The 27,433-nt window shown below is 40.0% G+C and overlaps 3 protein-coding genes and 2 long non-coding RNA genes across 11 annotated transcripts in view; 2 read left to right on the forward strand and 3 right to left on the reverse strand.

The window, feature by feature from the left end:
* LOC125309850 (myosin-7-like) overlaps positions 1 to 5,165 on the reverse strand; it is a 46,589-nt gene extending 41,424 nt beyond the window's left edge. The window contains exon 1 of the mRNA XM_048266977.1: positions 5,148 to 5,165. The gene's annotated coding sequence lies outside the window, so the exon portion shown is untranslated. The remainder of the gene's footprint in view (positions 1 to 5,147) is intronic.
* Positions 1 to 5,871, reverse strand: part of LOC125309851 (myosin-7-like) — a 19,600-nt gene extending 13,729 nt beyond the window's left edge. Inside the window, exons 1-11 of the mRNA XM_048266978.1 lie at positions 5,827 to 5,871; positions 5,148 to 5,194; positions 3,557 to 3,765; positions 2,602 to 2,745; positions 2,307 to 2,463; positions 2,070 to 2,097; positions 1,884 to 1,989; positions 601 to 693; positions 442 to 505; positions 258 to 356; positions 41 to 144 (exon numbers count right to left, since the gene is read on the reverse strand). Coding sequence (XP_048122935.1) covers positions 41 to 144; positions 258 to 356; positions 442 to 505; positions 601 to 693; positions 1,884 to 1,989; positions 2,070 to 2,097; positions 2,307 to 2,463; positions 2,602 to 2,745; positions 3,557 to 3,757 — 996 coding nt within the window. The 5' untranslated portion in view covers positions 3,758 to 3,765; positions 5,148 to 5,194; positions 5,827 to 5,871. The remainder of the gene's footprint in view (positions 1 to 40; positions 145 to 257; positions 357 to 441; positions 506 to 600; positions 694 to 1,883; positions 1,990 to 2,069; positions 2,098 to 2,306; positions 2,464 to 2,601; positions 2,746 to 3,556; positions 3,766 to 5,147; positions 5,195 to 5,826) is intronic.
* Positions 1 to 14,359, forward strand: part of LOC125309866 — a 22,327-nt gene extending 7,968 nt beyond the window's left edge. The window contains exons 4-7 of the long non-coding RNA XR_007196206.1: positions 5,808 to 5,991; positions 6,148 to 6,304; positions 14,095 to 14,166; positions 14,307 to 14,359. This is a non-coding gene — a long non-coding RNA (uncharacterized LOC125309866). The remainder of the gene's footprint in view (positions 1 to 5,807; positions 5,992 to 6,147; positions 6,305 to 14,094; positions 14,167 to 14,306) is intronic.
* Positions 7,854 to 27,433, reverse strand: part of LOC125309849 (myosin-6-like) — a 24,028-nt gene continuing 4,448 nt past the window's right edge. Inside the window, exons 12-40 of one of the 2 annotated variants that reach the window (XM_048266975.1) lie at positions 26,288 to 26,426; positions 26,039 to 26,157; positions 25,668 to 25,817; positions 25,014 to 25,184; positions 24,571 to 24,880; positions 24,405 to 24,475; positions 23,601 to 23,806; positions 22,612 to 22,735; positions 22,335 to 22,471; positions 21,779 to 22,034; positions 21,364 to 21,606; positions 20,444 to 20,620; positions 20,221 to 20,366; positions 20,025 to 20,115; positions 19,523 to 19,912; positions 18,806 to 18,932; positions 18,534 to 18,652; positions 18,242 to 18,438; positions 17,961 to 18,144; positions 17,710 to 17,875; positions 17,507 to 17,631; positions 17,072 to 17,380; positions 16,453 to 16,656; positions 16,072 to 16,368; positions 15,880 to 15,984; positions 15,687 to 15,782; positions 15,414 to 15,548; positions 14,693 to 14,740; positions 7,854 to 7,946 (exon numbers count right to left, since the gene is read on the reverse strand). In XM_048266975.1, coding sequence (XP_048122932.1) covers positions 14,720 to 14,740; positions 15,414 to 15,548; positions 15,687 to 15,782; positions 15,880 to 15,984; positions 16,072 to 16,368; positions 16,453 to 16,656; positions 17,072 to 17,380; positions 17,507 to 17,631; positions 17,710 to 17,875; positions 17,961 to 18,144; positions 18,242 to 18,438; positions 18,534 to 18,652; positions 18,806 to 18,932; positions 19,523 to 19,912; positions 20,025 to 20,115; positions 20,221 to 20,366; positions 20,444 to 20,620; positions 21,364 to 21,606; positions 21,779 to 22,034; positions 22,335 to 22,471; positions 22,612 to 22,735; positions 23,601 to 23,806; positions 24,405 to 24,475; positions 24,571 to 24,880; positions 25,014 to 25,184; positions 25,668 to 25,817; positions 26,039 to 26,157; positions 26,288 to 26,426 — 4,815 coding nt within the window. In that variant the 3' untranslated portion in view covers positions 7,854 to 7,946; positions 14,693 to 14,719. Of the gene's footprint in view, positions 7,947 to 14,533; positions 14,741 to 15,413; positions 15,549 to 15,686; positions 15,783 to 15,879; positions 15,985 to 16,071; positions 16,369 to 16,452; positions 16,657 to 17,071; positions 17,381 to 17,506; positions 17,632 to 17,709; positions 17,876 to 17,960; positions 18,145 to 18,241; positions 18,439 to 18,533; positions 18,653 to 18,805; positions 18,933 to 19,522; positions 19,913 to 20,024; positions 20,116 to 20,220; positions 20,367 to 20,443; positions 20,621 to 21,363; positions 21,607 to 21,778; positions 22,035 to 22,334; positions 22,472 to 22,611; positions 22,736 to 23,600; positions 23,807 to 24,404; positions 24,476 to 24,570; positions 24,881 to 25,013; positions 25,185 to 25,667; positions 25,818 to 26,038; positions 26,158 to 26,287; positions 26,427 to 27,433 lie in introns of those variants that run through there. The other variant, XM_048266974.1, reaches the window with a different exon arrangement.
* Positions 15,609 to 27,433, forward strand: part of LOC125309864 — a 54,773-nt gene continuing 42,948 nt past the window's right edge. For all 6 annotated transcript variants that reach the window (XR_007196202.1, XR_007196198.1, XR_007196200.1 and 3 more), the window contains exons 1-5: positions 15,609 to 15,797; positions 22,322 to 22,490; positions 23,133 to 23,203; positions 23,306 to 23,398; positions 23,613 to 23,764. This is a non-coding gene — a long non-coding RNA (uncharacterized LOC125309864). The remainder of the gene's footprint in view (positions 15,798 to 22,321; positions 22,491 to 23,132; positions 23,204 to 23,305; positions 23,399 to 23,612; positions 23,765 to 27,433) is intronic.

Genomic DNA, 27,433 nt, shown 5'->3' on the forward strand with positions numbered 1-27,433 from the left:
GTATGAGTATATGGGAAAAATGTGAAAGCAGGCTACTCACATCAGTAGCCATTAGCTCATCAGCATCACAAATAGAGGCTACTTGTGTCTCTCCCTGGGAGATGAATGCGTAGTCGTAGGGGTTGGAGGTGATCAACAACATCTCTGAAGAAAGCAAGACCATAGGTCAAGTAATGCTAAGGAAACAAATGAGTAGACACCTATTTCACATTCATGTCCACAAATGACTGGAGATACAGTATGCATGCATTTCTCACCCAATAGCTCCGGTTTCCTTTGGGACAGGATCTGGTAGAAGATGTGGTAGTCTCTCTCAGCCTTGAGCTGAAAAGTGACACGGGACTTCTCCAGCAGATCTGGGGGATTGAATAGTAATTAACTTTCAAGCCATACCTTTGGTCTCCACAGATGAAGGCGATGAAAAAGGGCTTATTTACTTACAGGTCTCAATATCTGCTGATGACAGCTTGCCGCTCACACCGAAGTGAATACGGATGAATTTACCCTAGCATGAATCACACATGAAAAAATTAAACATGGCAGTGATAGAAAGGAAGAAGTCTGAGTTGATAACAAGTTGAAAATCAATAGAAGGCTTACAAATCTGGAGGAGTTGTCATTTCTGATGGTCTTGGCGTTACCAAAAGCCTCCAGAGCAGGGTTACACTGGATGATTTGATCCTCCAGTGTGCCCTGGGAAAATATAACAATATATCAACTCACCTTTCTAATGGCTTGGAGACTAGCATAGCCCCACCCACTTAGTGTCTCCACCCATTTTCATTTTACTGAAATGCTAGTTTGGCTCCTTTCAATGTGTTCATATTCAAAAGTGGCTGTGGTAAAAAGTCGTACCTGCAAACATGAAAAAGTTTCAGTTTGAAAAATATATACATTTATACAGCAAAGGTAAATACATTATTTCCTGACTGCCACTGTGGTTTATTTGCTGTTTGTAAAGGCATAAAGTTTATTGACAAGGTGTGGCCAGTTCATATTCACTAATTTAATGATTTTTAGAGAGTGTAACATAGGGATTTTTGGATCATGCCAGACCACACCTTATGTGACTAATTACCATACCCCTGGGCACAAGGCGAAAAATCAACACTTTATGTGTAAGACAACAATTAGCTTTTGTGCCACCTTGTGCCGGGTGCACCCTCCTCTCCCCCCTCCACCCTCAGCTACATAACATCCTGGACATTGGACCCAAAATGGCCGCCTGCACTACTCCACTTGCACACTTGCACACTTGTACACTTTACAATTTGGTGTTGTTGTCCTGAAAACACAACACTTCTGCTGCTCTTACATAACTTGCACCACTATGCCACTTTCTTTCCTACTTAGGTCAAACAGAACTACCCAAGCCTTTTATTGGCCTGACTTTGCACTAGTATTTTATTGACTGTCTATGCACAATTTCAACCAAATTTTGCTGCTCTTATTTTTTCATTATTATATGTGCCCTCTTATTTACTTATTTACTTATTTACTTACTTTTTTGTTTACTTGAATGTTATGTTTGTCTGTGGACCTAAATTGGCAAAATATGTCTTGTCTTCACCGTGGGATAGTGAGAAACGTAATTTCGATCTCTTTGTATGTCTGGAACATGTGAAGAAATTGGCAATAAAGCTGACTTTGACTTTGACTTTGACTTGACCATAGGGGCCTTGGCATCACTGATCAATATGATTGGTTAAGATGCACCAGTGATTTCAAAGTTAACGTAAAATCCATGTCCATTGCGATGCTAGGGCAGGAAACATTTCCAAATTGTGAGTCTCTTCACAAAGTGAGTGAGTGTGGTGTAATCAGGCTACTTGGAGACACATCCCAAGTGGAAATTATGTCCAGCACACAGTGAGGTGATTTACCTTTTTCTCCTGAGAGGGGTCCTTCTTTCCAGTGGTTGCTGCAATGCTAGCAAAGTACTGGATGACTCTTTTGGTGTTCACAGTCTTTCCTGCACCAGATTCTCCACTGTTGGTGAAAACAAAGGTTCACTCTCTCATCAACAAGGTTAGCAAGAAATTTAGAACCAAAGACTGGATTATACTCACGTGATAAGGACCGACTGGTTCTCTCTGTCTGTGTAATGTACAAGCATGAAATGTTAATATAAAACCAAGACCATATATTCATGAATTCATGATATTTATTTTAAAGCAACATGATGAAGGGTTGATGAACATAATAATTGTTATTTATAGCCCTTGTCATCAATTTTCAATATACTGCAAAACGGTTGCAATATACAGTACTTGCTATCAACGGTTGCTTTAATAGAAGGTCTTTACCTGATAGCATGTACTGGTAAGCATTGTCAGAGATGGAGAAGATGTGGGGAGGAGCTTCACTCCTCTTCTTGCCTCTGTAAGCAGCCACAACTTCCTTGTCGTAGACTGGCAACCACTTGTAGGGATTGACAGTGACACAGAACAACCCAGAGTAGGTCTGTACAAATAAACGTACAATTGATTAAGACCAATTTCAACAAATTAGGCAACAGAGTAAGTCTATAGACAGAAATGTATGGTAAGTTTGGACATTTGTTTTTGCTACTATGGGCCAGAGCCTCATGTTTGTACTCACGTAGATCATCCAGGCTGCATAACGCTCTTTGAGGTTAAACAGCACAGCAGGCTCATGCAGGAAGGTGAACATCGCCATGTCCTCAATTTTATCAAACTTTGGCGGGTTCTGTTGGTGGACATCTGCATCTTTTACAGTGACAGTCTGTGTGATAGAAACAAAATCAGTCTTAGGAGACGTATGTCCTTCATCTCTGTGTAACATATGTTGTTATAAATCTAAGCAGCTCAACACATATCTAGTCTGAGACTTGAAGACTTGAAAAAATTGCATTTACAGTGATGGCCAAAAGTGTTGGCACCCATGCTAAAGTTGACTGAAAAGAGGAATATCTAGTCTGACACATCTAGTCTTAAAATACAGACTAGATATGTATTAGCTGTTTTGATTTGCATTGAGCTCAATGAGCATCAAACCAGCTAATAGGCTAACTGAAATAACACCCATGCCAATCTCTAGGTATGGTGAAGGGTATGTGGTGATGTGGGGCTATTTTAATTCCAAAGGCCAAGGTAACTTTATCAGGATGCACAGTATTCTGGATCCATGAAATAACTGGCCTTTAAAAATAAAAATCTGCCTGTCTCTATGGGAATTTAACATACAGTAGGTCATAAGTGTCAATACTTATGACCCCTGTATTTTAAGGAAGAACATTTATTTATTTATGATACATTATTCATTCACTAAGAAAATTGGTGTCCTTAAAGGTAAGATATTTCCTCATTTTTCACTTACGGCATTAAGATCAATTTTCAAAAGATGATTTTATATTCCTCTTTTCAGTCAACTTTAGCATGGGTGCCAACACTTTTGGCCATCACTGTATAAACTGTAAGTAAGTGAGCTTTCGAATTAAAAAGAACAGCAAAATGGGAAAATAATGCAAGTGATTTGGTAATGTTAGTAGGTAAAAGCTCTGAAATAGGCTTAAAATGTATTTGCCATGCATTACCTTATCAAACTCAGTAAGAACAGTGACTTTGTCACCGTCTCTGCTTTGAACCGTTCCCTTCACATATTCAACCTCAGGGTCCACCACAAAGCAGGCCCTCTTAATGTCAAAGGGGCGAGTCTGGGCCTCCAGACGCTCCATATCAGACTTCCTCAGAAAAGGAGCCGCCGCCCCAAACTCTGCCATCAACGCATCACCCATGATGAAGACTGCAATGTATAAATTATATGAACTAATTAATTCCTGCACAGATAGAACATGAGACCTTAAGGTTGCAGAGCATGATTATAGTAACAAGTCAGAATGGGCAAAAACATATGACAGGCAAACCTTAAGTCCTTTTGCTAATAACATTAAGATACTTAGGTGAATGTTGTTGTGTTGTTTTAAGTTAAGGATTGAAATGTATAAAGTGGATCAGGAGAATCAGATGAAGTGGGTGAAGTTTGTATAATACAGGTTATGGTACATTTTGTTAAACTGGTTTGAAATAAGATATTATTGTAAAAGGTTGGAAAAAATATCTGCCAGTAGATTCTATGCATCTTAGTCTCATGACAAGGGTAATTGGCACATACTATAAAACATAGCCGGACACTGGGTAGGATCTGAGAGTTTATTTTGATAGACAAAGACTACAAAACGGAATGTGAACTCTTCCACCTGTGGCTTAGATACTCTGTCTACCAGGCCCTGTCGCCTACAGACCATGGTCCCCTAGAATCTCTTTGTCAGTATACTGACCAAATTAACAAGTGGTCTCAGAACAAAGAATAAACTGAAGTAATTATATTTTGTAAATAGGAGAAAAGACTTGGGGTTGCCACTCCTTCACAGTGACCGAAATTTTAACAGCCACGTTAACTAAGTCAGCTTTTTGCCACCTCAGAAACATTGGCAAACTTAGATGTCTGAGGTCAAAATATGGTTTAGAGAAACTCATTCATGCATTTATGTCCAGCAGGGTTGATTACTGCATTGGAATTTTTTTACAGGCCTAAAAACAGCTTCAGGTGCATTAGCTAGGGTTCTCATCACAAAAATGACTGATGTCCCTGCACTGGCTTCCAGTAAGTCTCAGAATTGACTTTATAGCACTACTGCTTGCTTATAAATCACTACATGAAATGGGACCAAATTAATTGATTGATTAATTATGTTTAATCAACATGCTTCAGCAGTACATACCCTCCACACCGCTCAGGTCTCAAAAGAAATACTTGGTAAAAAAATACTTGTTGGTAAAACCCGCTGTTAGAACTAAACACGATGAAGCTCAGCTCTGGAACCATCAAAAATGCTTTCAGCTAATTGATCAAATGCACTTATTGTTAATAGGATGCACTCTGTATTTTAATTATTTTACTTTTTGTCTTGTCTTTGGCTTCTATGTTTTTTAAAAAAATTATCCTATTTAATGTACTTCTTATATCTATAATAATGTACTTCTTATATATATATATATATATGTATATATATATATATATATATATATATATATATATATATATATATATATATATATATATATATATTAAACTTAACTTGTCTTGACTATTGTTTTGTGATATTTTCAGTCTGTAAATCTCACCTTCTTTGGGTCAAGCCTCAGATGTCCTGCAGATATGATGTCACTTGCTGTAGGTCAACAGACAAGAAGCAATCAGATGACAGTGTTACAGCAGCAGTGCTGCAAGTACACTTTGAGTCCTTTCACAGAATGCTAACTGAACAGATCCATGTGTCTGTCTCTGACTGTAGTCAGCCATGTCTCTGTATCCATATGTCTGTCTATTCATTTAGCTATCATTCTTGCTGTCCTCATCCATCCAACTCTATGTATCTATTCCGGTACGCTCAAGCCAATCCAAACTTTTCTCATCTGTTGTTCCTCGTTGGTGGAACACACTGCCAGCTCCTACAAGGGCAGAGACATCCTTCTCCATTTTCAGAAAACTCCTGAAGGCCCAGCTCTTTAGAGAACATCTCCTCTCATAGCAACACTTACAACAAGTCTTACTGATCCTAGCACTCACCAGCCGTCTCAAACTGACAAGTAACTGTTAAAAACAGCACTCACTGATGCACTTATTCTTACTGTACTCTAATGTTTTTAAATTGTCCTAAAATTGTTGAAAACTGCTCTAAAACTTAAACTGTTTACTATGTTGTTAGTCGCTTTGGCTAAAAAGCGTCAGCCAAATGTAATGTAATGTAATCTATTCATCTGTTTGTTTGGTCTCCTCTGTAGCAGCAGATTGCCTACTTACCTCAGGGTTGTTCTCTGCTGTACCTGCCCCCACTGCCAAGGGCATGGTTGATTTGTCCTTTTTATGTGGGGTGGTCCATCCCAATATGGACGTGAGACCTTGAGACTCCCACCGCACCAGAGTTTTATTAAAGGAAAACCAGCCTAAAGGGTGCATACATGGCAGGTATGTTTGGTATGTTGCAACAATAGGCTAGACAGGAGGGAGCAGGCACTGTGGGGGAGAATGGCACACATCATCAACACCAGAACTTCGGTTCCTAATATGGAGTTTGCTATTATGAGATGCCACTCTGACCCTGTCTCCGACTTTGTCTTTCAGTGTCCTCCTTGACATCTCCATGGCCATGTTGAAAATCCCAACCTGCTGATCCATGTGCACTTCATCTTCTCTACATCATGCATGCTGTCTACGGACAGCTGTCCTTTCAGTACATCAAGCACATTTCATTGTTTTGGAACGGAAGCTTATCAGTGAGGTCTGTATTAAGTTTTTTTTTTTACAGAAATCTCGATCTGTTTTGTGGATTTGCTATTTTTAAACTACGTTGTATTTTTTCACTGTTTGTTTGGAAATGACTATTGCCATTGTATATAGAGAGGATGGATAATGACATAAATTGATTCTTGATTTTTTTTTCAAACCTTTGTTCGTGGATAGGAGATTGTTATCTCTTGAGGACCAATAACAAACAAAAAGCTGGCCTTATACCCTTAAACTTCTGCAAGTTTGGAAACTGGTCCAACAAAACAAACACAACTGTACGTTTTAGTAGACCAAGCACTGCACTACTATCACTGAATTGTTTCCTTGAGGACAGAGATAACCCTGTGAATTTCATCTCTCAGGTTGCTGCAGATAGCCTTTGAAGCATTTGTCAATGTCTTTCACACCCTTATGAATTTGTACAGCAGCTGCTCTGAAGTCTGAGTCTACACACAGCTGCTGCTACTGTGTGTTATACAGATAGTACTGAAACACACAGGGCAAATTATTTACTAAATGAATTAAGAACAGATACCTAATCCATATTCTATTTGAAAATGAGATGAAGACCTGGGTTTGACCATTTTGAACTGATTCGCATGACCACAAAACTTTTGCACTTGATAGTTACACATGCACAATAGGTGCTTACAGATCTACAAATGTAAAAGCATTGTGCTTATGTTGAAATGTAATATTAAGAACTTATGATATTATAAATAAGAGACTGTAGGTACTATATCTGCACTGAAATGTAAATTGTGCATACATGGAAATCATCCATTATACAACTGAAAACATTAAGTCTGTTAATTAGCTGGCCATAGTTAATTACAAATCTACAAATGCAAAAAAATGTGCTGATAACTGAAATAAATGTAATTGAATCCACTACCCAAGAAAATCATCTTGTGTCCCACTGAAATCATTAGGACTACAGGGTAGCTGGCCGCTGACCTCTCTAACCATATCCATCTAGAAACACTAGTTCAGCTGTTTGCACAAAAGAAGTCAAGGAGGTGTTGAGCCAAAGGCCTCTGGGTCTTACACTGTTAAGTAACTTGACTTGGGGTCAAGAAAACTGTCAACTGTGAAGCCACACACAAGGTTCCAATAATGTGACTCATGGCCTAAGAGTGAAGGTGATTTTTCTTCACCCACTGTAAGACATTTGAGGTCACTGGATCCGTAGAACTCAACTCTCTCCAATCCTTAATTAGCTGTGAGATAGACATGCCATTCCATCTCTTGTGTACCCTTATGGGGACCAGTCTCAGCTGTCAAGAGTCCTTGAGCCATCACCACCACTGCCAGGAAGATTGGCATGGAAAGACTTGCTGTACCAGGTGGCTACATGGACTGCCTTGACATCCTGCTCAAGCCCACCAGGTGGTGTCTGGAGTCTGCATGCATCATATAGACCCTTTCAAGAGAGTTCCATTATCAGCATCATAGTTGGCCCCACAAGACTTCCGTTTTAACATTCCATATGTTATCTTAATGCAGAGGAAGTAGATTGGGGCCCAAATAAAACGTTCAAGCATTGTTTTTGTTTTTATTGTTGAAAGGGTCTATAGTTTCCTGATGTTAGCCTGAGCTTGTTTCTCTATCCACGTCCACATGAGCTTTCTGACCTGTGGAAAAGGGAAAGAGAAGTGACAATTTTACAATTTTGGTTTCTAAGGAGCATGAACAAATGTGGTGACCTTTGACCCCTTACAAAGGTCACCCCATAAAGGTGACCTTTTGCCCCTCACAAAGAACCACATAGCACTACCATTCAAGCAAGTGAACTTGACATTGAACATCATTATGCCTGCTCAAGTGCTGATTCTGTGTAGATGAAAGCACCTTTATTTTCTGACTACTACTTGATAAAATATGTAATTTTCTGATATCTATATCTATGTTTATATGTTTATGTTTATATATATACTATATACAGTATATATAGGTTGGGGTTACTTAGACATTTCCATTCCACTCCATGGTAGACAGAATACCAGCTGAGATCAGTTGCATTGTTTTTTTAATCAGGGCAGCAGTTTTCAGATTACATTATGTGCTTACATAATTGCAAAAGGGTTCTCGACTGTTGTAGAAAGAAATGGCTGATCTTCAATGCAATATCTGCATTGCCCATTATCAGCATCCATTCATCCAATGTTCCAAAGGCACATTCTGTTTACTTATCCAATATCATTTTAAAAGGCTAACTGAGAAAACATAGGAGAACCGTATAGACCAAAGATCCTTGATTACTAGCAAGATAGAGCAATGTAATTCGTTACTATGGGAGCAAAACGGGACAGTTCCGGTCTGCATAAGTGGGAGTGTCACCTTACGTCACTAAATAAACTTTCTCTCTTAATAAGCAATAAGAACAGATAAACATAATTGTGTTCACAGTATTATTGTCTATAATCATGTATGATACCAATGAATCATTCTTTAGGACATGATATGAATAATTTAATTAGTCATGTGAACTGAGCTAGCTAGCTAGCTAACGCTAGCTTAAAATGCTATACAAGTGGATGGGAGTAGCTATGGCAATACAGCTATGCGCTAACAAGTGACTAGTAGTTGAAGGACTTCGCTTAAACTTAATATACTGTTGCAAATTCACTTGAGTATAAACTATCCACTTTAACTAATGTCAGTAACGTTATTCAGCTAGTTGTCATTTCAAAGAAATTACACTTCTCCGTTTAAAATGTTACCTTAGCTAAGAGGCTAGCTAGCATGCTAACAACCGGACAGTAACTGGCAGCAGCATGGTCTGATATTAAGTTATTTTATTACAAATCCGAACGCTAAAAAAATACACTTTTAGGCTTGAAATGATCCCAAACACTTACAGATTATGACAAAATTTTCACTTACAGATTATGACAAAATTTTCCAAAAAACCCTCAACAAATCCAAATTGAAGGGAACCAAATATATTCTGAGAAACAAAAACACTTCATGAAGAAAGAAATATTTTAACAAAAAGACGACAAGCACCACAATTATTGACACCTCTGTTAATGCATTGTTAAGCATCCCTTTGCCAATACAAGAGTGTATATTTTTTAGGGCTGTCAAAATAACTGATTAATTTCGATTAATTAATTTGAGAAAAAATAACTGATTAAAAAAAATAACGCAGATTAATCGATTCCGTATGACCTTTGACCCCAAGCCGTTCTAGTCAGTAACCATTAGACTGAAAAATGAAGGAGAGAAGAAAATGTGCTGCCTAGGTCATTGATTGGAACATTTACTTTTAAGTCGCACATCAATGCAAAGCAATAGTGTTGACATAGAGGGGAGTGTTAATTTGTTTTCATTGTGTCCCCTAGGTTATATCTGTGGCCTGAAAAAACTTATTCCCGAAGCACTTTTGAATTTATTTCCTCAGCATATTAGGTCATATCATAGATTATTATGGCAATTATTTGAACAGTGAAAATAATAATAAAAGAGTTTTTGAACTTTAATGTCACTAATGCTGATTATTCAATGATTCATTTGAGTTTAAATATTTAAAATACTTTCACAGCAAAAATTATAAATGCAAGTAATTTAGATTAATTAATCACAGAGTATGTAATTAATTCGATTAATTTTTTTAATCGATTGACAGCCCTAATATTTTTATCTTATGACATCCTATAAAGTTGGAAAAAGCAAGGAATTTGAGACCATTCCTTTTCACAAAATCTCTCCAGGTCCTCACTTGTGCATTCTCCTCTTTGACTCACCCCACTGTTTTTCTGTGGAGTTTAGATCAGGGGACTGAGATGGCAATGGTAGAAGCTTGATTTTGTGTTCAGTAAAACATTGTTGTTTTGATCTGGACATGTTTGGTTCAGTGACTTGCTGAATGATCTAATCATTACCCAATTTTAGTGTCTTGGCAGATATTGACAGATTTTCTCTGGAAATACTCAGGTTTTCATTTAATTATATTCAGAATTAAATGATGGGAAAGGCTTTTACCTGGCACACTCTCTAAATAATCTGTTGGCAAGGTTGCTTTTAAAGACTCTTCAACAGTGATTCCTTTGAAATGCTTTGCCTCTCTCCTCCTCTTTGTGCGTCGGGCAGGATAAACATGGGTCTTTGTCCAAGCAAGTTTGTCACATTTCCAGTTGATCCAAACCTTTTATGGACATATTCTATTGAGTATCTACTTTTTATAGCCATTCACGGACCTACAAAAGACAGCACACATTCTTTTTATTTGAATTTAGCATAGTCTCTAGTCTGGCTAAAGTCAGACCTCATCTCATTGAGATGGGGTCTGGGAACTAGGCATTCATTTTCTCGTATTTGAAACGTGGTTTACGAATGCCCAGAGCCGTTTATTGGGCGCTACGAATGTCTATCAAATGCGTCTGTACGTAGCTCCTAACGGCTTCGGTGTGTCGTCATCGTCTTGCTGCCCTCCCTCCGTTCTGTGATTGGTCCCCTAACTGAGGCGAAAATTTGCTCCATGGTTTCCAGGCTGCCTTAGCCTAGAAATCTAGACGCGGCCCTAGCGGAAGCAAATTACATTTGCTGCCAGGGCTAGTCTAGCAACTCTCCGTTGGCTTGTGAGCTCCAGAAATCGAAACTTAATCAGGCCAATGAAATCGTGTATAGAGTCGTTAGGTGGTCTTAACATAATGATCGATGGCAGAGTTGCAACGGTTTGGCTTGAATTCCCTGCTACTTGAAAACAAATAAGATGGATGTTGCTGCTAGCAAACAGTGTGACACGAGTTAAGCTTTTATTAAGTTGGCAAACGTTTGAACTAGCCAACTAGCTCTGCTGGTGGGAAACGCATGGGACTCATAACGCTGCCGCTGTCCTATTGCATGCAGAGGGAATTTGAAAGACAACTGATTATCCCGCCCCTCGGACTGAGCACTGCGAACGGTCAGTTTCCAGACCCTACATTTTAATGTGGGTCTGGCTCGTCAGGCTAAGGCTGCCTAGCAGCGTGAATAAAATCGCACGCGTAAAGCAGCATGGGAAAAACCAGGCTACATAGTCTCTTGTCTTTCCCATGTTTACAAATGACTAGGTGACCACTTTATTTTCATACCTTAGTGAAGTCATGGACTACTACTGAAAGGTCACAGACGTGACAGACAGATTAACTTAAAGGAGAATTCCGGTGTGATATTGACCTAAAGTGTGTTGAAACATGATACCGAGTGTGAACGTATGTCTCATAGCCCATCTCGGCTTGTCCCCTGCACTCCAAAATCTGGCTAGTTAGCCCGATGCTACCAACAGCTTTTTCAATGGTGGTGCTTCGGCATCGGGCTAGCCATGCAAATAAATCACTGTTTTACACCATTTACGAGGCTCGATGTATCTCCACACTTCATTGGTAGACTACCGAAGGCCCTGACATTTAAAACGAGACATTGAGAACTTTGAAAAAGCACTGGTAGTTTACTTACAAGACGATTTATACAGACAGTATCTTCACGAAGTTTAGCGTTTGCAGCCATCTTGAATTTAGTCATGATAAGTCAAGCGACGAGTAAGAATGAACAGGTATGATAAGGGATCAGATTCCAAAAATAATTCCGTGGAAATGCATGGATTCCAGTTGCTGCTACTGGAAGAAACTGGAATCCATGCATTTCCACTGATGAATATTTCAAGTTGAGCTTTGATAGGCTGAAGTTTTCTACCAGTTGTCTGCACTGCAGTGCTCCAGTGGTCTGCGAAAGCATTGCAGGTGGTCCACAACCATGCATTCAACACTGCAGCTTTACTGTAGGCAGGACGTCACTACACCTCACACCCCACAACAGTAGTCCACAGGTTGCTTCTTACTCATGATGGTGTTTGAAACACTTGACTTTATTGTATTTCATTTCATTTGCAATATGATGGTTAGTCAGTCTTAAACAAACTCATATGAAATTCTTGCTAAATATCAATGAAACTGAGAAATGTTTAAATCAATTTATCTAAATGTTTAAATCTACAGATAAATCTACACATACCCTTCAACATACCTAGAGATTGGGATGGTTTTATTTCAGTTAGCCTAATAACTGGTTTGATTTGCATTGAGATGATCTTATGGAAAGTACCCTATGCCATCATAGACTGTATATATAGAACTATATATATAGTCTATGTCCTATGCCAATCGTGAGATATGGTAAAGGGTATGTGATGATGTGGGGTTATTTTAATTCCAAAGGCCAAGGGAACTTTATCAGGATGTATAGTACTCTGGATCCATGAAATAACTGGCCTTTAAAAAGAAAAATCTGCCTGCCTCTATGGGAATTCAACATAAGTTTAACATTTTAAACAAGTTAACAAGTTTGTATGAATACTTATGCACCCTGTATTTTAATGAAGAACATTTATTTATTTACGATCCATTTTTCATTCACAGAAAATTGGTGTCCTTAAAGGTTGGATTTTTCCTCATTTTTTAAATTCAGGCATTAAGATCCATTTCCAAAAGATGATTTTTTTTATCCCTCTTTTTAGTCAACTTTAGCATGTGGCTGAAGACTTTTTATAGGCACTGTAGATAGATACAGTAGATAGATAGATCTTTACTGTCATTGTATGCGACGCAACAAAATGGCGTTTTACAAACGGAAGTTCGGGAGGAGCATTTGCCACGCCTCCTTCTTCAATCAGTCAGGTTATTTATTCGCAGTCTACCTGCCGAAGTTGCAACATTGGTGTTACTCTGCTCGCAACCCACCACCTCCCCTTATGTCTCCCGTCTTACATAGTTAAAGAAGAAGGGGGTGTATGGCGGAATCCTGCCCGACTCCTGCCTGCGCAGTCGACTCCGGCACGATTCCGCGAAGCCCTTCAGGACCATGGCCAGAGACCTCGCCAAACATGCTATTCTATTATGCTTTTATGTATTATGCTTTTATGTCTTTATGCAAATTCAGGAATGTGAACTAGTGAAATTCTGTTGGAGCCATCCCCTCCAAATAGCAGCAATGCGTAAAAAGAAAAAATAAATAAATATATATACGCATACACCATCACATTACACTAACCCAAGCACATCTCACACATACACATTCATCTCGCACATACACATTCATTCCATGTTCTCAATAAATAGCTAGAAACAGTAAACACAGCAGTTATTGCACTAAGGGGGTAAGGGCTGTGTGTGTATTTTTCTGATTGTGTGTGTGGATGTGTGGATGATTTCTGCAATATGTTCACAGCTCTGTGTAAGAAGCTGTTCCGGAGTATATATGTGCGTGTGCTGTGGGTTCTCAGTCTGCCTGAGGGGAGGGTAGTGAACAGGGAGTGTCTGGGGTGTGAGGTGTCCTGCCTGATATTTGTGGTCTGTGTGAGAAGACGGCTTGAGTATAATTCACTCAGGTTTGGTAGGGGGAGCCAATGATCCTCTCAGCCGTCTTGACAACCTGCTGCAGGTCCTTTCTTTTTGTTGCTATGCAGCTGGAGTGCCACACAGTGCAGCAGTATATCAGGGTGCAGTGCGGAAGCCGCACCATAAATATCCTAGCTGACGTTACAAGATGTCATACACTACTTTATTGAGTATTCCCTCTCGTAATGAGGTTGTTTTAGAAAAATATTCGTAAATTGCATTTAGCAATTTAGTCCGTGGAACTATAGCTCATATTCTACTTCATGCAAGATGACTATCGTCGTTATGGATTTGTTATATTCAGCAAGCAACTTATAAGTGCTAATGTTATTTGCGAATAAGCCTAATACTGTACAGGATATGTAGTTCAAGATAATTCTAACGTGGTATTCTATCTCCATAGGAGCAGCCGCAAGCATAACTCTGTCGTTCGGTAACTGACCGACAAACGCGAAAGGCAGAGCTAGAATTTCAGGTATGTCCCTCCTTGGCTAATGTATTCTAAAGATGGAGGCTGAAACATGCTCCATCTCCTCCCTTTTGAAAAACAGTCCATTGTGGTTTGTTTTGTTTCTTCTGTAGTCAATTATTATTTATTTTGTTTTCTTGGTGAAGGTCATTGTTCCTGCACCAAACACCAGGGTCTGGACCTCTTCATATATTTAAAGTAAGACGTTTTATGAGAGTATATCTATATATGGAACGTTGTTTATTTTGACCTGTTAATCTGCTGTATGGGCATATCCAATATTTGGTTCCAGCAGGAATGACTGTCAGTTTAATGAAGTTTATAATGGGCCAATTCTCTTCATAGCATCATCAAAGAAGAAGAAAACCCTTAGTTTAGTTTTTTTCTTTATTCTATGTACTGTAGGCCTGTTCTGAATGTATAGGTGTGGTCCTGCAAGTATCTCATGAACATACAAACAATAGAAACACTTTTTAAGTGATTGTATTTGAATGCATTCCATACTGAAAACTAAAACACAGCAAGCAAGAACCTTTCCGACACGTCCATCATGAGAGCTTCACTCTTCATCATGTCCTTTCTGTGATACAGCAAAAAAATATTGTCAGTATTAAGTGGATGAATATGATTGACAAAATGAGCTATTATTAATCTACCAGCCAATTTTTTTACCAGCACTCACTCGTGGCTAGTATAGGGCCAATTTTGAGCCCTGATGATCATGAATGATTCTAAACACTGTGGGAGAACCTAGTGCTGCTAACCTGACTCTCGCCAGATGAATTTCGTTCCGCTTAGCTCCGCCTAGCTTCACTCACATCCATCTGGGACCTCTTCCATTGAGAGTGATTTCAGCACGAGATTGTATGGTTGAGCCAATCAAGACGCAGGGCGGCAGTTTCATAGATGTGACATAGCGTAGAAGCGACTGTGAGACTGTTATCAGCGTCACGGGTTGGCTTCGATGTGAGTGGTTGAAGTAGCACGTCAATAGATGACGGACAAGTGGCTTATTCAATCATATGGAAGCATTTTTTGGATTAGGCCCAGCCTTCTGAAACACCATTCCAATGGATTGGTTCCAGATGGATGAGTGGAGCTAGGCGGAACGAAATTCATCTGGCGAGAGTCAGGTTACAGTGCTGCTAAAGGCTGCTAAATTAGTGCAATTTATTATAGAAATATATGTTTACTGGTTATGACGGTGGTATTTATAGATTTATATTCAATACAGTAGCAACTGTTGCTCTCACCTTGCCACCTGCATCACGGCTCTTGGTTCTCATCTTGTTGACCTGAGACTCAGCTATATCAGCTCTCTCCTCAGCCTCATCCAGCTCATGCTGCAGCTTGCGGAACTTGGTCAGGTTGCTATTGGCCTGCTCTTCCTGAAATGTGCCCACAAATTAATTGTATTTTGTTAATTGTTTAGTTGCATGTTCAGCAGTTAATAGATTAAATTACTTTGATAATAGATAAAACAAGGAAGACAAGGGAAAACTAAGGAGAAGAGGATGTTCACTTACAGCCTCCTCTGATGTTCTCTTGTAGGACTTGACCTTCAGCTGCAGTTTGTCCACCAGATCCTGAAGACGGCTCAAATTCTTTTTGTCCTCCTCAGTCTACAGATGGGAGAGGTGGGTATTGTTTTTTTTTTGTTAGCATTGAGCATTATGTATTATTAAAATAGTGTTTTTGGTATGGTATAATTTAATATACCTGATAGGTGAGCTCCTTGATGCGGCGCTCATATTTACGGATTCCTTTGACAGAATCACCGGCCTTCCGTTGCTCCATTTCCACCTCATTTTCCAGCTCTCTCACCTAAATGTAGACAAATAAAGCAAATATTGAACAAATGGTGATATGTCTACCTGTAATTATATGTAGTAAAAGCAAAAATGCATTTACCCTGGACTCCAACTTCTGGATCTGCTTCTTGCCACCCTTCATGGCGATTTGTTCAGCTTCATCCAGACGGTGCTGCAGGTCCTTGATGGTCTGCTCCATGTTCTTCTTCATGCGCTCCAGGTGAGAACTGGTGTCCTGCTCCTTCTTCAGCTCCTCTGCCATCATGGCAGCATCAGTGATGGCCTTCTTGGCCTTTTCCTCAGCATTCCTGCACTCCTGCACAGCCTCCTCTACTTCATTCTGCAGCTGGGATGTATCACCCTCCAGTTTCTTCTTCTGGTTCAGCAGGCTGGTGTTCTATGTGGGAAGACAGAAATGTTAACAATGGTCTAAGTCATAATATGAATAAATCTGAAAAACACTACAGTATTCATATTTTACCTGAGAGTGCAGCAGCTGCACCCTCTCACTGACGTCCAGCAGCTCCTGTTCAGCCAGTTTCCGGCCTCTCTCAGTCTGCTCCACCAGGGACCTGAGCTCATCCAATTCAGCCTGCATCAGATTGCTGCGTCTCTCCACAATAGCAGTTTTTTCTTTGAGATCATCATTGCTATGTAGAGCGTCATCCAGCTGCAGTTGGGCATCCTGCAATGTACACATGTTAGAAATGTAAACATGTATTTTGTAGATTGCTAATATACAGCGTAACCTTGTTTCAGTTAACTCTTGTTTGAGTGTATTCAAATACTGTAACTATCCAAAAAGATAGTTAACCTAGATTAAAAAAGTTGCACTTTTTAGACAAGATGGATGTATGGATATACTCTAATATATAGATTATTTTTAAGATACCTTTGACTACCTGCACCACTGCCAGTATGTTAACAGAGAAGATGGAAGCATATATGAGGGAAGTCTTTGTTAGGGTATGGGCAAAAAGTGCTACAGGTGAATATTAGCTCTTGCATCAGGTGTAGGAATGCACTCCTATAAGACCAATGCAGTTAGTGATTTCTTGACAGTCAATGGGATTATGGAGCTCTTGGCTGCATTGTTTTACCTTCAGATGTCCATGCAGACCCTTAAGCTGCTTCTGGGCCTCAGATGCCTGCCTGTTGGCCTGGCTGAGCTGGATCTCCATCTCATTGAGGTCTCCCTCCATCTTCTTCTTCACCCTGAGAGCCTCATTCCTGCTGCGAGTCTCAGACTCCAGGGAGCTCTGCAGGGTATCCACCACTCTCTGCTGGTTCCTCTTGGCCTGCTCCATCTCCTCATCCTTCTCAGTAAGTTTACGCTCAATGTCAGCTTTGACCTGATTAAACTCCAGCTGAGCTCTGAGGATCTTACCCTCCTCGTGTTCAAGGGTACCCTGTGGAGATATAGGAACATGATAATCTACTTAGTTATATACACTACTTTTGTAAACACAAGCATCCTATGCTATCTTGGAATGAGGGAAACTCATTTTCGGATTATTTTATCTTTATGAATGTACCTCCGCTTCCTCGAGGGCAGTCTGGATCTCTGCCTTCTCTTGCTCAAGTGTCTTCCTGACCTTCTCAAGCTCATGGATGCTCTTCCCAGTCTCACCGAGTTGCTCAGTGAGATCAGAAATTTCCTCTGCAAAGCAGACAGACATTAGTTAGTTGTGTGATGTCACTTTTACAATCATACGTTTTTTGGGAGGATCAAACAGACCTTGAAGATTTTTGTTCTCCCTTTTCATGGTCTCAAGGTGATCCAAAGATTCCTCATAAGAGTTCTTGAGTTTGAAGAGCTCAGTGCCAAGAGATCTGGACTCTTTCTGGGAACTCTCCAGCTCAGTCTGGGACTCCTCATACTTCTGCTTCCACTCTGCCAAGACCTGTTAAGGTGAACATTTGTATGTGTAAGCCTGAAAATCTTGTGAAGGCATATTGACAGTGGTGTTTTGATCATTGTTTTCTTACCTTATCAAAGTTTCTTTGTCTCTTGTCTAGAGCAGCAGCAGCAGCATTGGATCTCTCCACATCTACCATGAGATCTTCAATCTCATTCTGCAGTCTATGCTTAGTTTTCTCCAGGGAGGAGCATTTGGCATTGACAGCCTCCACAGCTTCCTCTGCATCTTGCAGACGCTGAGCAAGCTTTTTCCTGTGGAAAAAAAATTGAAAGTGAGGGACAGATGTACATGCCATGTCTAACCATCGATTTTAAACAATTCATACAGAGTCAGTGCAGGTGGCATTACTTGGCATCTTCCAGCTCCTCAGTCCTCTGGATGGCATCAGTCTCGTACTTGGTTCTCCACTGAGCCACCTCAGAATTGGCCTTGGAGAGACTGCGCTGCAGCTCAGCCTTGGCCTCCTGCTCCTCCTCAAACTGCTCTCTCAGGAGGTCAGCATCATGGCGAGAAGACTGCACTGCATGGGCTAGTGCATTCTTGGCCTGTGGATAGGATCAGATACAAGTCCATCAGATATGTCATGGCTGTAGAGAAACAATTTAAAGACTTTTCTGCAAGTCAATTATGAATACTGTACCTTCACTTCCTCCTCAAGTTGCCTCTTGAGATCCTCAACCTGCTGCGTGTAGGACTGTTTGCCTCTTGTCAGTTGAGAAACAAGTGAGTCTTTCTCTTCTAGCTGTCTTGTAAGCTCACCTTAATGAACAGAATTTCAATGATATTGCTTATTTTCTTCTTTTTTTCTTGATAGGTGTATCAAATAAATGAGTTGATTTTTTGAATTTCCCTTTGGGGATGAATAAAGTATCTATCTATCTATCTATCTATCGATTTACCCTTTTGACTTACCATTTTCAGTTTGAAGCTTGGCTTTCTGCATGGTGAAGTCATTGATAGAACGCTGGCCCTCCTCAGACTTTGTTCTGTATTCAGTCATCTGGTCCTCCAGTGTTCTGCACATCTTCTCCAAGTTTGTCTGACAAAATAATACAGAACGCTATTCTCATGTACTATTTCTTGAAAACTGTTCAGGTATAGAGCAGGGGTGTCAAACTCATTAGGTAGTGGGCCGGATTCGTTGGAATGACACCTCATGGGGGGCCGTCATTGTCATGGTCATCATGGTCATTATCATTTTTCTGCATGGGTATCAGAGTGTTGTTTAATTATATCACTTATGAGCAAACAAGAACACAATTATGTACTGGTGTCATATCAAACTGATATGTAATGTACTGCTGTCTTTCTCTCTTGAAATGCCCTACTTCCATGTTAGTTTTTCTGCTTCTTTTTTCCTGAGGATGGTTTGTAGTGCTAGGTTTAATCAATTTATCCTATTATAGAGATATTGCTTATACACATTACACATAACACATTGTTGAAGACAACTGGATGTGAATATCTTTTTTTCATAATTTTCCCTTTCTACCAAAAACATCTGGGGGGCCGCATGAAACCTGCTGACGGGCCTGATCTGGCCCCCGGGCCTCACGTTTGACACCCCTGGTATAGAGAATTCAGATAGACCTATTATACAGGTTCTTCCTTTAGCTAATTTGTACAAACCTTGGCCTTGGAGACCTGCTCCATGTTGGAGACAACATCGTCCAACTCAAGACGGAGCTCACTCTTCTCCTTCTCAAGCTTTTGCTTCACTCTCTGAAGATTGTCAATCTGCTCCCCGAGGTCAGCTACACTGTCTGCATGCTTCTTCCTCAGTGTGGAAGAAGTGGCCTCATGTTGCAGAGTGGACTCTTCAAGGTCTCTGCGCAGCTTCTGGAACTCAGCCTCCCTCTTCTTGTTCATCTCTATCTGGGCAGCAGTGGCACCTCCAGCCTCCTCCAGCCTCTCACTGATCTCCTCCAGCTCTCTGGCCAGGTCTGCCCGCTGCTTCTCCACTTTGGCTCGGGCAGCTCTCTCAGCCTCCAGCTCTTCCTCCAGCTCCTCAATACGAGCCTAAGGATAGTAAAATAGGAACAGTAATTTATTTTCTTTTTTGTGAGAAGTATACATACGTTTTCACAATATTTTATGTTTTATATCTTAGTAGTTTTTATTTATCATTTACCTGCAGCTCCTTCAGTTTCTTCTGGAGCTGGGCAGCCATAGCTTGTTCATCTTCAATCTTGCTATTAAGTTGACTGATCTCAAAATCTTTCCTATGTTAAAACAAATAAAAAATATCAATGGTATATATTTTCTATTTTTTCATTATTTCTCTATAATTATTATTTATTATATATGAGTGTCGAATTTGTACATACTTTTTCATCCGCTCTTCTAGCTGCTGTTTGTCATTCTCCAAGTCCATGAGACTTTCCTGGGTTAACTTTAAGTCTCCCTCAAGCTTCCTCTTAGCTCTTTCAAGATCCATCCTGAGTTTCTTTTCCTGTTCCAAGGACCCTTCAAGCTTAGGATGGAAAAGGAATCGTGTAAGTGTCATTCATTTTATGCATTGAGACATAGGTTCCTGTTTTTATTGCTTACATCATCAACTTGCTGTTCCAACTTAGTTTTGGCCTTAGTCAGAGTGTTGACTTTGTCTTCCTCACTCTGAAGGTCATCCAGCGTTTGCTGGTGAGCCTCCTGGAGAGCTTTCTTCTCCTTGGTCAGCTTGGCAATGATTTCATCAAGAGCTGCCATCTCCTCAGTCAGGTTTTTAACCTAAAAGTAAAGTAGACCCTTGTCAACAATCACTTCATTACTCGATTACTTGATTACTTAAAGGAGAATTCCGGTGTGATATTGACCTAAAGTTTATTGAAACATGATACCGAGTGTGAACGTATGTCTCATAGCCCATTTCGGCTTGTCCCCTGCACTCCAAAATCTGGCGCTAGTTAGCCGATGCTACCAACAGCTTTTTAAATAGTGGTGCTGCTACTGGAAGAAACTGGAATCCATGCATTTCCACTGAATTATTTTTGGAATCTGATCCCTTATCATACCTGTTCATTCTTACTCGTTGCTCGACTTATCGTGACTAAATTCAAGATGGCTGAAAACGCTAAACTTTGTGAAGATACTGTCTGTATAAATCGTCTTGTAAGTAAACTACCAATGCTTTTTCAAAGTTCTCAATGTCTCGTTTTAAATGTCAGGGCCCTCGGAAGTCTACCAATGAAGTGTGGAGATACATTGAGCCTCGTAAATGGGTGTAAAACAGTGATTTATTTGCATGGCTAGCCCGATGCCGAAGCACCACTATTGAAAAAGCTGTTGGTAGCATCGGCTAACTAGCGCCAGATTTTGGAGTGCAGGGGACAAGCAGAGATGTGCTATGAGACATACGTTCACACTCGGTATCATGTTTCAATACACTTTAGGTCAATATCACACTGTAATTCTCCTTTAACTTGATTAGAACATTTTCCTTGGTGATTAGAAAGATTTCCAGTTCTGCTGACCTTATTCTCAGTGGCATGTTTCTCTTTCTCCACTTTAGCTAGTGTGAGCTCCAGATCATCAATGTCCTTCTTGAGCTCAGAGCACTCATCCTCTAACTTCCTCTTCTTTGCAGTCAGCTCTGAATTCATCTCCTCTTCATCTTCCAGTCTCTCAGTCAGCTCCTTGGATTTGGCCTCCAGCTGAATCTTGCTCTTGATCAGACCTTCACATCGCTCCTCAGCATCACAAAGACTGTCTTGTTCCTATGATGACGTATAGATTATAAATTGATAGATTGAAGCTACAAATGTAAGTAGATACGACTACTATATCCGGCATATTTGCATATGCTTTTGAATATTAGTTAAATAAAAAAAAGGGAAATCCTTTACTGACTGATAAATAGTTGCTGGTTAAAATGTAGAGTTTACTCACAGTCTGGACTTGAAGTTGCAGGTCATTCTTCTCTTGGAGAACAGAAACCATTTTTTCTTCCAGCTCTTTTCTGCGAGCCTCAGATTTTGCATAGGCCTCCTTCAACTTCAGGAATTCTTCCTTCATGTTGGCCATCTCTTTTTCAGACTCAGCAGATTTCAAGAGGGGCTTGATCTTGAAGAACATCTTCATCCAGGGCCAATTCTTGACACCCATGAATGCACGGACGTTCCACTGGATTACCAGCAGTCCATCCCTGTAATATAATTTGTGTTTAAATAGGTCTCTGATGATTCCTTCTTAAGAGTAGGCAGTATTTCTACCTTCTAGTAATCTTGTAATTACTATCGATGTTGAACAAATTTCAAAAGAAGTTTTATTTCCATGATGAGTTATGGTTGTCTTTCCAATTAAAAATAAATATAAAACATATGGTTATTAATGCAATGTTGAAATTGTATCTTTGTACGGTATTGGAGAACTCTAATGAGTAAAAGTATATGAATACCTAGTACCACTGATATCATTTGTTATTCTTTTTAGAGGTTATTCTCACCTGCGTTCTACAATTTTCTGGAACTCAATCCTGGCAAGAAGTCCACGGCTTTTAGCCTGGATACCAGTGATGATGAGTGCGAGACGGTCGTCTCTCATCTCCTCAAGGACACCGAGGAGACCAGCTTTGAAGAACACCTGATAAGAGTCAAAACAGGTAACGTATAACAGTCTATTTTACTATGATTATAGCTGAAATCCTCATCTATCTAGACATATGACATACCAAAGTCTACTTGTGTGTCAATATACAAGATTTTTGTTGAAACCCTCAATACCTTAGTGTGCCCAAGCCTGTACTGCTCATGGTCAATATCCAAGGAGCCCAGCAGTTTCTCTGCTGCCTTCTTGTTGTCAATGAACTGGCCCTCAGGAATGGCATTGGGGTTCAGGATACGGTATCTAAAACCAAGAAGTATGATTGTGTTGTTGAATTGCTAATTTGGTATGGCACCTACCTTAAAGGAGAATTATGTCGGTGGCTTATTGAGTTAGCTATCATGTTTTTCTTCCAAACAATGGCGCTGCTTCCGGTCAAGTCCTTACTAGTCGATTGAGACTTACTATTTTCTCATTTACACAGAAAAATTTATATCCAAATAATATCCAAATAATATCCAAAAATATATCCAAAAGCAATGGGTGAGCTTTTAACTTACTGTTACTATGTAACAACACAGAAATGATCCTTTCATAGATGGACATGCGACAATTGCTACTGGGAGCGCCACCATCGTTCGGAAGAAAGACAGAAGCATGTGAGAGACAGGGGTTTTATACAGTTTCCTAATATTTACAGAGGCAAACAGGCACAGCGATATCTCCATAGTAATTCTGTAGGGATTCAGTTCAGATGGAAAATCCGCTATGGTGAGTAAATGCTCTACACACATAGTATATGTTAATCAAATAATTTTGCTTCAAAACCTGCTAAATACCACTCTCTTCCTGGTTTGAAATATCGATTTGTAGGGAGAAGCATCTAAACGCCACTTCCCTTCGTGAGGGAAAATTGGTCAGGTGGATTTAGAGGGTTTTGCATCTGAACTCTTCACATGTTGACTGGTACCTACTTCTAACGACATGTTGAGCTTTGTCGTTAGCTTTTACCTACATTTGAAAGCATTGTTGCCACCTAACCATTCTCACTATTAGCATTACTAAATACAGTACTGATTCTCTTTGTTTTTCCCCCCTGATTGAAATATGCAAAGATATCTAACAACAAAATGCCAATATTCACCCTAAAAAGCAATGTTGACCCTACCTCTGTTTGAAGTCTCCATACTGGATCCTGTTGGGGAAGCCCTTTCTGCAGATCCTGATGCCTTCCAGCACACCGTTACAGCGCAGCTGGTGCATGACCAGAGGATTCTCCATGGCCCCAGGAGTCTTGGTCTCGTTGGGGATGAGGCAGCGCACAAAGTGGGGGTGAGTTGACCTCAAGTTGGTCATCAGCTTGTTGAGATTCTCCTGTAGTTCAGACATTTAAATAAAAAAAATATGAGTCGGACTGCACAGAATCCCAGTTGTCCCATTGATCATAAAAGGAAATTAGGTGGTACTAATGAATGCCTTCACTTTAGTACATTGTTTCCCAACCTTGGGGTCCGGACCCCGTGGGGTCGCCTCGCCTGAAATCCAAATGGGTATAATTTACAATATACAAGTTAAGTAATGGATCCTTCATTATAATCTAGCTAAGTAAAAATAAACTTAGACAGCCTGCGTGAGATGTTTGACGGAATTATGCTTGATCAATGTTCTAAACAAAGTAGCAAAAAAAAACATGCGTGCAAGGACATTTGGGGAAAATTAAGGAACCGCTTGCGTCTGGATGTTACAGCAGAGATGAGTTGTGCCCTCTCTTGCAACATGTGAATGTTTGGGGTCGCCAACGTTTTGTGACATCAAGGTAGGGTCACTCCTTGGGAACCCCTGCTTTAGTATGTTGATTTAACCTGTCACACTTACCCCAGTTGGACCATTGATCTATATGTACTTAAAAGAAAGATATGTGGTACTAATAAATATCTTCACTTTAGTATATTAACCTAACTACCACACTTACCCTGTGAAGGGCAGATACAGTCTGGAAAGAAGAACCCTTCTTCTTCTTGCCACCACCACCAGACTCAGCGGCTATTAAAATATCACATGTGCATCAGCTCTTCACATAAACATGGTGTTGATTCATTAATGTAACAGGATTAATTAGGAAAAGATTGACAGAATACCTGATTCAGCACCGGCATAGTTGGCGAAGAGAGCACACAACATCTTAAGAGTTGACTTCTGGAAGAGTCCGACCACAGTCTCATTGAGAGGGTCTTTGTTCTTCACCAGCCAGTTGCCAATGTTATAATCAACAGTGCCAGCATAGTGAACCAGAGAGAAATGGGCCTCTGGTCTCCCCTTGACAATCCTTGGCTTCTGGAAGCAGGCATTTTTGCCCAAGTGGTTGTCATAAAGCTTGGATTTAAATGTAGTATCACTGGCCTTGGGGAACATGCACTCCTCTTCAAGGATGGACATGATACCCATGGGCTAGGGAGGAAAAATATGGAAACATGTTGATTCAAAACATTCTACAGTCAACCACACAAATAATAAAAGAGTGGTATACATGTAGTGATCTATGCTGTCAAATACAAATGTGAGTAAATAAATTGTCACTCACTTTCTCAATGAGCTCAATGCAAGCGGCCAAGTCCATGCCAAAGTCAATGAACACCCACTCAATGCCCTCCTTCTTGTACTCCTCTTGCTCCAGCACAAACATGTGGTGGTTGAAGAATTGCTGCAGCTTCTCATTAGTGAAGTTGATGCACAGTTGCTCAAAAGTGTTAAACTGAAAGACAGCAGGGATTTCATTAATATTATTTATCACCCGAAGAGAAGAAATACTCTTTTCTGATTGGCTCGTAGGGTGGCTATTAAGTCTGAATAACGAGACACTTGAAGTAGATCTGGTAAAAAAGGTTGAATCACCGTTCCATATCAATGCTTACGATTGGTAACTATAACAACCATACCACACTATCACTGTTGGGGCCAAAGAAAGTTGTACAACAAACTGAACAAGTCAGCTTCTTTTTAAACAGAATTGTTCCTCTGCGTGCTGTAAAGGCATGATTATTGCCTAGAGTGGCAACTGGGTGTGAAGCGGTATAACGGCCCTCGAGGTGTACAGTTATACGGAAATAAAGGAATCGGCGGAAGCTCTTTGCCGCCGCCTCGTCCATTAATTCCGTATAATGGGACACCTTGGCGGCCGTAATCCCTTACATATTTTGCTTAGAATTATAATGTTTGTCTTAGCTTTAAGACTCACATCAAAGATCTCAAATCCAGCAATATCCAGCACACCAATGAAATGCTGGCGAGGCTGTTTGGTGTCTAAGGTCTGGTTGATCTTGACAACCATCCAGTTGAACATCTTCTCATACACTGACTTGGACAGGGCTCCAATAGAGTAGTACACCTAAAGATGAAGGGGAAATGAATGACATGGAAAATGCGGTGACGCTGATAAGGTGTGATAACTGTAATAATGGAATTAAAAACTTCACTTGTTAAACAGGCATGAGTTTATATTATACCCTGTTTAATAGCTATATTGTATACACAACACATCAATGACTTAGTGTAGTTAGTATCTACTATCAATGTTTATAATACTTATAATGATCACAGGAATAATACCTGCTGGACACTCTGTCCTTTGGTGACCCACTCGTTTCCTACTTTGACCCTTGGGTGACACAGACCCTTGATGAGGTCAGCAGAGTTCAGGCCCATGAGGTAAGCGACTTTGTCGGTATCTGGAGTGAAGATATCATAGTTACATCTCTGCCCATATTTAACCGTTACATCTGTGGGTATTACATCCACAAACAGAAATGAATATATATATATACACACACACACACACACACACACACACACACACACCCTCAGTGCCATCAGCCTCTGCCTGCTCCTCTCTCTGCTTCTGTTTGAACTTCATGTTGCCATAGTGCATAATGGAGCCAGTCAGCTTGTAAATACCATTCTTCTCCTCTTGAGTAAAGCCCAGCACATCAAAGGCATCCTGTAACAAAACACATATTTCATTCAGTAATTACCGCCCCCAACGTACCTCTGTATGAGCAGGGGTGGGAAGATTTCTGAAAATCTATACTCAAGTACAATAACTCCCTTAAAAAATAATGTGAGTAAAAGTAAATATTCCCTTCTGAGAAATTTACTCAATTAAAAGTAAACAAGTACTGTTAATAAACAAGTAACAAGTTACTTTTTTAAAAAACTTTTTTTTATATTTTTGATGGCCCTTTAAAGGGATACAAAAGTATAATTTACACCTGTTTGCTTTTCTCCTCCTCTGTAGGCTAATCACATAGGCAACCATATTTTAACAGCTCAATTTAAATATATTTTATTTAATCACTTGGACAGAGCAAAAGAGTAGGCTAGGCTATCTTTTTTCTCAGTCCTTCACTGACAACATTGAGGCTACATACTGTAAACGAATGCTAGGTTTTTCTAACTTGTGTGCTCGATTTCCAGTGCATTTGCTTTCCTTGTGAATGAATTTCAATGAAGGCCTACAGTACTTTCCTTGTCCAATATGTTAGTTGAATGATGGTGGCCAGAAATGAATACAGGTGAAAGTTTCCATGTCATGTCATACCTCTCGTCGCTACTCTGCCAGTCTCACCAGAAGATGCAGCAGCTGGCAAGACGTCATTGCCTTAACTGAGCTGATATATAAACATCTACTGTTGTGTAATAGGCTACAACATGGTCTGATTCTACATATGCCAGTCATTACTTTTGCAATCGCGTGTCAAGGAAACAATGCATTCTGAAGCACTGTTTCTTTCTGACACCGTTGTGCAGCAAGGGAGGGGTGCGCTTTTCTCCCTCGAGATACTTTCTCCTCCGATAATTAACTTGTACTCGTAACGTAAGGCACTTATAAATGTAGTGGAGTAAAGAGTAGATTACTGGCTCAAAAATGTAACTGAGTAAGAGTAGAATTACAGTTTTGAAAAAGAACTACCCACCCTTGTATATGAGTATATGGGAAAGTGAAAG

This window comes from Alosa alosa, chromosome 16 (assembly GCF_017589495.1).
Source record: "Alosa alosa isolate M-15738 ecotype Scorff River chromosome 16, AALO_Geno_1.1, whole genome shotgun sequence".
NCBI lineage: Eukaryota > Metazoa > Chordata > Actinopteri > Clupeiformes > Clupeidae > Alosa > Alosa alosa.